The sequence below is a fragment of the Ixodes scapularis genome, unplaced genomic scaffold, assembly GCF_016920785.2.
Source record: "Ixodes scapularis isolate PalLabHiFi unplaced genomic scaffold, ASM1692078v2 ptg002596l_1__unscaffolded, whole genome shotgun sequence".
Classification (NCBI taxonomy): domain Eukaryota; kingdom Metazoa; phylum Arthropoda; class Arachnida; order Ixodida; family Ixodidae; genus Ixodes; species Ixodes scapularis.
In genome coordinates, this window is record NW_024610256.1 from 47,896 (window position 1) to 60,142 (window position 12,247).

At 47.7% G+C, this 12,247-nt stretch overlaps 1 protein-coding gene across 7 annotated transcripts in view; it reads left to right on the forward strand.

The window, feature by feature from the left end:
• LOC115316364 (serine/threonine-protein kinase ICK) overlaps nucleotides 1-12,247 on the forward strand; it is a 49,593-nt gene that overhangs the window by 22,043 nt on the left and 15,303 nt on the right. For all 7 annotated transcript variants that reach the window (XM_029975751.4, XM_029975750.3, XM_029975755.4 and 4 more), the window contains 2 exons: nucleotides 7,098-7,204; nucleotides 11,951-12,096. In XM_029975751.4, coding sequence (XP_029831611.1) covers nucleotides 7,098-7,204; nucleotides 11,951-12,096 — 253 coding nt within the window. The remainder of the gene's footprint in view (nucleotides 1-7,097; nucleotides 7,205-11,950; nucleotides 12,097-12,247) is intronic.

Below are 12,247 nucleotides of genomic sequence, written 5' to 3' on the forward strand. Positions count from 1 at the left end.
AGGCGCGACCAAGGAAGGAATTTGACGTCATGATTCTCCTGGAACAGTCGAGAATGAGGGGAAGCGATTTTGTTCTCTCCTTTTTGCTTTGGTTCAGCTGCTCGAGGAGAGAAAGCGAAGAGGAGAGGGAATGAGAATTGCGACGTCAGAAGTCTCGTCGGCCTCGTCGGCCATGTTGAATCGCACGCTTCTTTTCCAAAATTACGGCCATCTGCTAGAGACACCGCTGTATGAGTGATGTTTTTGGGGTTCTTGTATGTATGCTCAATCTTGCTTCCAAAAGTGAATTCAGTTTCTTTTTAACATTATAGCTGTTTAGACGACAACACTCAAGAAGTTTTCGCATAAACTTGAAGGCTGTCACCCTGAACAAAGCCCACGGTTCAGGAGGTATGATTAGGGGCAACTCCACACCCGGACCAAACAGCTGCGACGACAACGGGATGAATGGCGTTCAGACTGATGTCACCGGTTGGATAACGCCAAATATGGAACAATGTCACACCTCCGGAACCTCGTTTTTGAGCCAATCCACCCTCATAAACGCATCTCATCATGATCTAACAGTTATCAATGAGCCTGAAAATCCAACCAAACTCATCACAAAAATGAATCCTCTGGCTGTATCTGAAAAGCTTTACATCGTCAAATCTCGTGGCGTTGCGCAAATTTGAACAAATTACTGGTTGAGTTTCGTTGCCACTGTCACGCGAGACTCTGACTCCAAAAAAGGCCATCGTGGCACGAACAAGTCTAGTGGGAATCAAGGTACATACCTATGAACCTCAACCCCCAAGCTTCTGCTGTTAGAGTTACCTGCGGCGTATATAAGGAGATCACAGATGCCGACCTCAGATCAGCTATCGGCACAAGTGTGCCAATCGTCCAAGTTGGGAGGCTCGGCTCCTTCGAGGTTGGGAAGCTTGTCTCTGCGACCGAAACAATGCCCAAACACGTCTCTGCGGGACAGACTCGATTTAGAGTTGTCTCCCATACAACGAGAAGCCACGACAGTGCCCCAAATGTCGACAGTTTGGACATGTCGAGACTGCATGTTAAAAAAATAATGCTGCAGCCTTTGTGGAGGCTCCCACAAGTGCGCCGACTGCCAAGTCGATCAACCTTGGTGCGTCATCTGCAAGAAAAGGCATGGGGCGATTTCACGAAGCTGTCCCTCCTACAAAACTGAAACACCAATATCAACCTACCGACAAGTCCACAAGGTCAGCTACCTGTTAGAGAACTCCGCTATTCTCGCAGACAACCATACCATAATTGCTGAAAGTGAGAATACACCTCTCAAGACAGGTCAAAGCAAGAAGACGGAAGGCTATGGTGCCCCTTCTAGATGATGAGAACTTTCCTCCCCTTTCCAGTCAGTTCCTTCGGGTATGAGTCTGCACCAACTACGTCCACATCCGGAGCGTCGCCAAATAAACAAAAGGGCGATTCTTCGAGTGTGACAAACTCGACTGAACTGGAAGGAATCCCAGAAACCTCATGCCCAAGATTCAAACAATCCCCAATATCAGTGATTAGGAAGCGCTCTGTGCACACTTGCGACGCTACTCCGTACCTTCCTTATCACGCAGAAGCACCCGATTGCACGAGCAATCATGACCATCATTGATATTAGGTACGTAGCCGCTCATCCGCTCTTGTGTCAGCTAGGCTCAAGCAATTACGATAACTTGAGCTACTTAAATACCGGCTACTACTATGTTCAACGTCCAGACTATTCCCAGAAAACAAAAATCACCACCAAAACACCTTTAAAGAACTTCCATCTGTTATTCAATGAAACACAAACTCGTTACGTCCTCGCTTGCCAAAGCTCCGTCGCAGACTCCTTGAACTCCAACCAGGCGTACTTGCTTTGCATGAGATGTACTCGCAGAAAGGTTCCCAGCGCATTGCCCCATACGTGGAGTACCGTAGTATCACTGCTCACGCATATAGAAAATCGAGGGTTTCCCTTTTAGTAAACAGACATATTACGCAGGAAGAAATAGATCTATCGGATCGAAACACTACTGCCAATGAACATGTAGCCATAAAGCTGGGAATCGCTCAACGAGCTGTAACAATTTTATCATCTACATTCGACCAGCTCAACATTGGGACCCGGACTAGATGAGAGTGATACGAGGTCGATGCCCAGGCCCTATAATCTGGTGCGGAGATTTCAATGCTAATCACTACGCATGGGGAAGTGATACCGCAACTCAAAGAGGAACTGGAGTACATGAAGCCACCAGAGACTTCGGTCAGCACTGTCTCAATTCCGGAGCTCCGACACTCGTTCGTGCACACCTACAAAAGGCGAGCGTTCTTAACCTCGCCTTTGCCTCGGAAGAATGAATTCTTCCGAGGCAAAGGTTCATTGAACCAGAACCCGAATTCACAATATTACTAACTGACACTTATACAGAGCCACCTTCTCCAAAATAATGAATAACCCACGGCCTCCCTGTCTAGAAAATGCCATAACCATGTCCTCGAATATGGCAAAAAAACAAATCATCTTTCCAATAAGCAAACCTGTACCTGAGCTCACATACCTAAAAATATGTGCCAATGCAAGACTTGCCCACTCAATTGCACGGCGCACTGACAATTAAGACGAAGATGGGATCAAATCCCGACGTGTCGACGCTGCACTTGGCCGATACGCCATAAAGCCAGGAAGACAGCAATGGGACCAGCACAGCTAGGGTCTCTCCGCAGATACAGGGTTGAGACGACCTTGAACCACTGTACGATGCTTTCTGGAGCCAGTGGCTCCTCAATGTCCTTACGCAACCATCGCACTAAAAAATCGGACATCACTTCAGGAACTGGCTGACTGCTTCTCAGATGAGTTTCATGACCGATAAACTCTCCTCAAGGAAAGCTGTGCAGCAAAATTCCCCCAATTTTTTCCTACCCCAAAATCAACATAGACGGCGATTTCACCTTCTCTGAACTTAAATATGCCATGTGAAGACGGCAATTTTCGGCATTCGTCGAAAATTGCCATCTTCACAGACCCGCGTGGTGCCTTACAACAACTCATCCATTTTGAGAAAGTCTGTCCACTAGCCAAGTCTATTGCACAGCCGACGAGACGTACCTCGGCCGAGAGAGCGACTATTCGCGACTCCAGCAAAACGGACGCCGCCAAGCGGGAAAAGCGGGAACCAGCCGGTCCAGGTCGCTCCGCGCCCCTCCGCGTCTCTGGTGGCTTTCGCGGAGCCGTGTTGTCGGCGCGGTGGCGAACAATGTAATTTGACGAAGGTCCGAATATTTCTTAAGTTTGCCTGAGTGATCATTAGTGTGGTGAAGCCTCAGTAGATTGTTTTCTTCTATTACGTGTTTGAAAGCCCGTTTACTCCACAGCACACGGTCACGTGCTTTCGATTTCTTGGATGGGGAGGAATCACGGAAAAACTTTTTGATTTCTTGTCTGTCTCGAATCACATTCAAAGTGACGACTGCTTGGTAACTCATACTGGAGAAAACATCAATGTTGCAGTCAAGTGAATGGGAAGGTTCAATAGCTGCTTTTCTTGAGTTTGGTTGTGTTCGGTTAGCTTCAAGTTTGAGCCACCCACGCCGGTCGGTGCGTTGGCTATTCATCTTGGCTGCTTTTCGCCGAAAAAGCCTCTGGACCACACTGAAGGAGTTGGGCTGATTTCGCAATTACTTGATTCAGGAAAACCTGCTCGCTGCAAATGATGAATGAGGGAAATTATCTGTTTTTAAAAGGTGGAAGACAAGTCTCGCAACGTGAGATGCTGTCACGGCATTTTGACCTATCACGCCTCCAATATTTATATTACGAGGACGTCGAAGCCAGCAGTAATATACGTCTACATTGGTCAGGTTGACCGGCCACAAAAAAGTACTAATTTTCTCCGTTCAGGATTCGAAGCAAAGTTCAATGCAGAGAGGTTCTGCGTGGATCTTCAATGAAGACCCTCTTCAGTTTGTCTCCGTGCTGCCGGCTATAGGACCATTTGGCTAAGTTTAAATAGTATGTCTCCGTCTGTCAAATATACTTTTATTCAGCAGCTCACCTAATAGCTAGTCAACTGAGCTCATATTTCAACCCGAAAGATATACTAATATCGCTTTAGTGGGACCCCCCCCCCCCCCCCCCCCCCCATAGTACGTAATATAATGCATAACCTGCTCGTCAAAATGACTTCTCGATTGCTACTAAAACCTGAATTGAAATACGAGTATCAGCTGCTTAGTGGGGCGCCGGGGGGTTAACAGGGTCCTTGGCTCAAGAAGCGGTTGCTTAATTTTCGAAATTTTCCTGCAGCCTGTGTTGCTGGCCGAGCAGACGACTGGAGCTGTTTCGTAAACGCGGATACGCACAAAAGCTCGATTTCGCGGACAGATAAGTCGCATGGTCGAGGCATGCGAGTTAGCTGAAAAGTTACTCTCTGTGGAACAATTCTATAATCATCGCCGCTTTCCTTAGATGATCAAAACTGATTAGTATGTTACCGTCTCTCCGGAGCCCATAGTTTCGGTTTTGAACGAAATCTCCGAAACAAAAGTTTGACACGAAAAAAAAAAAAAAAAACACCGGCAAAACAAAACAAGTTTGCAAGTTTATCTGCACCGGCTACACTTAACCGTCTCAGTTCAAATACCTATAAAATTGGGCATTAAACAAAAGAAAATCTGTTAAATTGAACGCGCCACCTGTTCAGGCGGCCGGCCGAGCCGCCGCGACCTGGACTCAGCCGCCATGTTTGTTTGGTGGTGGCGCCCCCTATAGGTCGCTGGAGTCGCGAATACAATTCCGGTGGATTCCATCGCGCATGCGCATACCTGGAAACGAGAGCGCAGATTCGCTGGCAAAGGAATTCGTCCACTTGGATCCCCGCCCCACCATTTTTCTTCATCCATACGATGCAGCAGAATCTCTAATCTCAACGGCAATAGGAAGCATACCCCCGTATTTTGAATACGACGCAGCACCAGTCCCACTCCCGATTCCATGAAACAAATTCTCTGGAAAACAACGAGCCCCGCTACACCGGTTACAAGTCAACTGTTTGTCTACAAACAGGCGACTCCGTCTCATCGGAAAACTTAAATCACCACAATGCAATTCGTGCGACTCGACCGAAGGTAGGCAACACATCATCCGGGACCGCGATGCGCTAGATATAAGACGAGCTACGTGAACTACCACATCCCCAGGAGATTCCAACGCGCCACTTTTCCCGACGCGCTAGTGGCCGAAAGAGACTAACATACTTAAGGCCCTGATCGACTTTCTGGAGGCAACAGATCGCACACCCAGGCTCTGACCTTGCACAGCCCATCTGTATAACTGAAGTTGTCAATAGCTCAACCCCACACTACACTCTATGACGGGCCGGGATATAGACCGACGGGGGATACGACCTAGTGCCCCCATCAGATCACTGACTCGTACGTAGAATATTAGATCCCCACCTCCTAATTCCTAGACACACACCTCTTTGTCTCCCCATTCCTCCAAGACTATGGGCGTCTCGCTCCGCCTCTTTCTGTATAATTTATTTTATTTTTTACAATAAAGACAATATATACGCACATACAATATCTTTCTCTACTCCAATAACGGCAGTTCTGCTAATGCAATTGTATTGGGGGTATTGTGAATTTGAAAAAATACGTAAATATTGCCATATGTTTTTAAAGGGCCTGATTTGTGGAACAAAAGATGGCCTTTTTTTTTAAGTGATTTTCAAAATCTCACAAAATGAGTAACCAGCCTACGTTTGAGTAATCTTTTGGAAAGAATGCACGCTTTCAATTTGAAAGAAAACTTGTACGAATGCCGAACACTTCCGTCCCAATAGTAATAAAAAAGTTTCCGGAATTTGTTTATGCGGGGCTACAAAGCTTGGAATTTGGACAATTTCGCGTATGTGCCATATTTGTAATTTTTTATTACAACATTAAAATGCTTCGTAACAACGAGAAATCTTTTACTAATTTCACAGTGTGTCCACACTCTGCACTAAATATATTAAGTCTACAGCAAGAACAGTTTTTGTTTTGTAACTTTCCAAAATGCCGACTTCGCGCAAGTTGCAAAACGCACACTTAACCAACAGCGACTTCGTAATTTTTGTTCCAAAACATGAATCTTATTTTTCACAAAAAAAGTTTGAATATGTTTTTCCGGGTACACAAACAACATATTTTTTTTCGTAAGAATTCAAAATGTTGATTGGACGTGGTTGTTTGATCTTATCTGAAGGCACCCAGCTGATAGTTAGCGCCGTGTCCCTGTCTCGTCTTTTTGGCACTTCGTGAGCGACTGCCAGGAGCTTGAAACATTGGAAAGATAACCCTTGCCACAAAAATCCATGAAATGCGTTTCATAAAGCTTGACACCCACAAAATTGATATCTTCCAACAATCTTAATCTTACTCTCGTAGAAAAATAATAACTCAACTTCTTTCGTGCACTGAACTCTGCTCTGTACACATACTTCGCAAAATAAATAAAAAATGCGCAGAATGTAAACTACTATCGCGGTCCTTAAATGCCAATGTCGGTGGCAGTTGGAACGCATTTTACTCGCGCATTAGGGCAAAAAGTATTTAAATCAAAATAATGATTATAGATCGACGACGGACGATGCCGCAAGTACCGACACCCGCCTCGCCGTCTTTGGACAGCTTCGCCCAGCGGCAGCATCTCGCGCGCGTTGCTAGCCCGAGACACATTTCTAATTGCGCCAGCCTAAGTGCAAGCTCTCGACGCCGTCTCTTCGAATGCCGGCCTTTAAAATGCTAGGCGAGTTTTTGAGGGGAGCACGGACGGCTCTTCCCCGGTAGGCTCCTCGTTCTATTCAACGGGTTCGCCCGCAACGCCGAGAGCGCGCCTCCGGCGGTTCGGCGCGTCCCTAGGGAAAGCTCTCTTGCAGTGGGAAGGAAGGCTTCCGGACGAGAGGCATCTAAGGACTGTGACAGGGCCTAGCAAATCCTCGAGCGACTCTTGACGGGATATTTAGCCGTTACCCGAGCCCCGTTTGCAGCACCCGTAAGACTCCCGGTTTTAAAGGGGCACCATTGGGCACTTCTGGGTCTGCCAACAGGACATCAAGGCGCTGGCAGGACACCGATGGGCGAGAGCTCCCCTCTGGGACAAGGACAGTGACGCACTCTTGGACGACAGCTTCGAGGTGGAAGACTCCCTGGACAGGTGCGTTCCTGGCTGCGCTCTTGGTTTTGCACGCTTTAGCGCCCGGGACACGTCTCCGGGATGCCTGCCTACGAGACCACCTGCGACCTCCATTCACTTTTGAAGCTTTGTATGGGAACTTTCCACGCACCATTTTTTCTTGCTTTGACCTAACCGCATTTTGTCACTACGTCGCACGACAGCGTGTCGCGTGACGTCACATTGTTACGTCGCGTCATGGCGTCGCGTGACGCCAATGTGCGGCACGTTGCAAGTTGTCCGCTATATTTAGTGGGGAAATATCTTTTCTGTAGAAAGTGGATGCTGTTCATTAAAGGGATGCTGAACCAAACATTTCAGTGTCTATAGTAAGTGACGCACTATCTTTTCTTGAGCTAGCAGCCACCGATGTGAGCGAGCACACTCACCGAAATTGACGTCATAGTCCCCCATCCATGCTTAAGGTGACACTGAAATGTGTGGGCTCCGGGGAAAAGGAGAATAAAGACCAGCTTTTCATCTCCACAGTGGAGTCTCTTCTGAAAGGTAAGCGATCAATTGGTCTAGCAAGCACGTAGCTTTCAATTGTGGAGATGAAAAGCCTGTCTTTATTCTCCTTTGGCCCAAGGCCCTTACATTTCGCTATCATCTTAAGCGCGAATGGGGGACTATGACGTCAATTTCGTTGCTTGCACACACCGGCAGCTCCTGGCTCGTGGAAAGAATGTGTGCCACTTATTATGAATACTAAATTCTTCAGTTCAGTATCCCTTTAAAAACCCCAAGTCCCGCCTCACCTTGGCTGCATTTGACAGATGACCGAGGCAATCTGGCACGAGGGCTAGACGAAGCTGGCCAACGTCGGAAAATGCTTATTCCATTAGTTATTTAATTTTGCGGACGCCCGCGAAACTACGCCACATTGAAATAAGGAAAATAATCTTAACTTTGCACACAACATGTTGGGTCTTGGGCCGTCAAGTGTCCTTTTCGAAGCAATTCGAGCCTGTTATGGCTCTTGGAAAAAAAAAATGAAAAAGGTTGGTGCTCCATTATGGCTCCAAATACCTGCCAGGAGGTACAGTGCGCCTCAAACTTAACGCCGCCACGAGATGCTTCGGTTTCTTCCCTTTTCTTCCCTTTTCTGAACATAGCAGTCAAAATGGTTGGTGAAGATTTGCGTCCCCGATGAAAACTTAACCAGGAGAAGGTATTCCAGCAGCTGCCGCGATCAATTCATGTTTAGGTAGCATGCAATAAAATTGAATGGATCAATATTTGCGAAACCGAGTGGCGGCGTTAAGTTTGAGGGGCACTGTACCTATATGTTGATGCGAGATGTTACCGTATTTGCACAAATGTAACGCAACCACGAATTAACGTGAAAACAAAACTTGATGCCCTTAAAAAAAAAATTACTATTTTCGGGGGCAGACTTAAAGCCCAGTAGGCAGTAGAAGTTTGGGGTGGCCAATTTGTGACTGCCCCCAAATTATTTGTCTCTTTTTTTTTAAATCCAGCTCCGAATTTAGCTACTTTTGGAATTTTAGCTCACGTAGGAATGCACTATTAATTTGCTGCTTAGTGCATTTTCTCTCCCGTTTCTTACGTCCAAAAAGTTGCTGACATAGCGTCGACGGCGCCAGCCTATTCAAGGCCCATCCATACGGGATACTGCAAAAATTGTGAGGCGATACGACTCCGACTTAAATCATACGGCACTCCGCTTCCGTCCATTTTTTTTTTTGCCAAGGGGAAAGTTTTTTTTGTCAAATTTTGCCGGTGTCCTCCACGGGGGCCTTGAGCACTCTCATCACGAGGGCCCAGACAGCCACTCGCAAGCTTTGTTGGCTGTTGGTCAATCGCTCGAGTCCTCCACTCCTCTTCAGGTCCCAAAAACGGGAAAGGGAAGGGCTGTGTTCAAAATCTTACCCAGATCCGAACTCTCCGGCGGGTCGTGCCACGTGATAACGCAGATAGAGCAACGCTGGATGCAGTTAGGTTTTCGAATGCAAAAGTACAAGATCGAGTAAATTTTGGAACGCGTTCAAGGATACGAGGGCCCGGCAGAACAAATGGAGAGCGTTGGCAAGTGGCGTGTGACGTCAGGTCTCACGAGCACTGAGGTCACGGAAAAGCGGAGGAAGCAAGGAGGAAAATCGTGATGTTGGTTGGGTGGTGTCCAAACAGACATCGGACTGCCGGACGCTTCACCTTTCAAGATTTTTGACAGAGTCGCGTCGCCTCACAATTTATGAAAGCACGGCGGACCGATCCGCAGACGGATTGTTCACGTGACGACACGTTCGCGGATTGTTCGCCTGCCAAGCGCATTCACACAGAGGAGGAAACAAGCAGACGACAGCTAGGATCGACCAAATCGTTCTGCGAGATGCCAACAGCATACAGTGGTACCGTTGTTCGTGGTATTATTGTTCGAGACTGAGTGCAGCATTTGTCACTACGGCCGTGGCGCTACTGCATTACAACGAAAAAGAGTCGTTGTGAGCTGATGTTAAGTAGCGAGCGAGATGGAACACTGTGAGAGGCTTAGTGCGAAGCGCCACTAGCTTTACCATCCCGAGGCTTAACAGAAGTATGTGTCTCCTGCTCAAGGAGGCTCAGCGTACAAGCAACGGAGTCCTGGGCCTGCGGAGGGGTGTTTGTCGGTGTCCTCATCCCCGCGCAAAACACTTCGGTACACCACAGGCACCAAAAGGTCTTGCCAAACCTTGTCGGGCCTTAGTCTTGCCTGATGAAAGACTGGATGAATTGCAGGAAAGATTGCTGCATGCTAGACGAGCTTTGACAGAAGCTTCTTGACAGGGACCCGGAGGAAGACAGGAACCTGCAGCGTTTCAGCTGGGAACAATTCTTGCAGCTTCTCTCGTGTGCAGGACCAAGAATCGCAGGACAAAATGAACCATCGGGCAGGCTATGGAGTACACAATATGGCATGGGCGAAATGGATCTTTATTTTTCCTGAAAGTACCCAAGTTCATGCCAATGAAGGCTTACAAAATTTTTCAATACGTTTATTTAAGTTTACACCTACGAATGTTCGCATAAAGTAAATTGTTTTGCAACAGTTACTCTTTGTCTCCCCTCTAGCGCCCCCTGAAGGGCGTTCTCGTTCCTTAGATTTTCCTGGATTGCATGTTTGCTTTCCCCGGACCCCAAAGAATCTATCAACAAGGTTCTACGCCTCTCCTTTGAGCGGTGGCTCTTTTTTTTCGAGGTCACTATGGCAGAGTGCAACTTGACGGCCGCGACAGATAATGATACGTGCGCTTTTGGCACGGTGCAGGCACCTGCGAGCGAGCAGGTGAGTTGGCACTGGAGCTGGCGTTACAGGAATCCTCTAGGAGCCAGCCCCACGGGGCGAAAATGACGAATGTAAAACTGAAAAGGAATGTTTAATGACAAGCGAAGAAAGTACCACGCATCTGGGCGACTGGCTCAAAGCGGCGCATTACCGCTGCTCTTGTACACGCAGTTTGTTCGGGAATGTTCTGAACCAGAATGCTCGCCGACAACCAAGAACGAGCTGGAACTTTCCGGAAGACCATTGATCGATGAAATAAAAGCGCCGGGACAAGCGGAATTCGAACCCCGCTCCTCCGCATATCAGCCGCGTGCATTGCGAACTCCGCCATGCACGCGGCAGTGAATGCTGCGTGCGTGGCGCATTCCATTGACGAATTGAATGGGACATTACTTCACGCCGTTCTGACCAGCGAGAACTTATCCATTTGAGGCTACACGATTGGGTAATACCTTGGTGAAAAGTTCTCGCCTGCACCCTGGTGGTGAGAGAGGTGTCACAGCCTCTGGTGTGTCTGTCTCCAGCGTTTATTTGTTCATCTATGAATTTCAGCGTTTATATGGCAGCAAAATGATTTAATATTTGCAAAGGAGGCAGCGAGAACTAGGAGACTGCCAATTTCAGCTTTTTACAATATTAATTTGCCACATCGTTCGACTCCTAGCAGACGGTCCACCCATTTTTGGTTGTGTTAAAAAATGATATTTTACCTGACAGCAGACAAACCCTTTGCTCGGATTAGCAGGTGAAGGGTCTGCTAATAAAACTCGCTCCATGAGAGCCAAATTAGATTTGACTCTCAAGGCGACGAGCATCGGATCCTTGGGGTCTGGTTAAGGTCAGAATGAGAGCATTCTGGGCCACCGATTGAACGTGGCATTGCAGCTTTCTGCTGGGCGTGCTTAATCGACCAATGAGAAATGCTTGACCTGTTCATGAGTTTACAATCGGCGGAGTATTTTGCTGAGAACTTCTCACTAATGTACAAATGGCAAGAGAGGTCTCGCGGTTTCTGATGAGCTTGTCCCGAGTGCTCCTTCATCCACTGGTCGATATCAGTTTGTGTACGTCAGCAAAACAACTCAACATTGCCAAGGAAATGTGGTTTCTCAATCACTTTCAATGCGAAATAGTGGACGATCACAATTTCAGCCTGCATCCATTCTCACTTCGCATTGGGACTTGCTTTGTAGCAGACAATCCAACTTTTTTCAGTTTCGTTAGCAAACGACATACAATGTTTCCACATTTTTTGTCTGCAAATGACGCATTGTAGTAGACAATTCCGCTTGCTTTGCTCGCATTAGCAGACAGACCATCTTCTAACGGTTTCGCTGCATGCGAGCCCGATTAGACTTTGCTCTCGCGGTTCCCGAAATGGGACCCCTGGGGCACCGTGGCAGCCATGCAGAGGTGCACAGCAAGGTGCCTGCGCTGTGCAGGAAGGCCCGTGGCTGGGGCCTGCAGGCCTCGCAGGGAGTCCACGCGCTGCCGGGCGGCACCCAGCCCAGGGGTCGCTACATGCTGGCCAGCCACAAGCCACAGCTGCTGCTGCGTGCAGACGGGAGCAGCTACACCAGGGCCGTGGGTGTGTCCCATTTCTATTCACTCTCCAAACCTTGCCTAAGCTGGTCTGACCTATCCTAACCTAAAGAAATAAATAACCGATACTAAACTTCCCTAACTTACCGTAACCTGATTTAACTTGACCTGTATGGAACTTGGTATCTAACTTATAC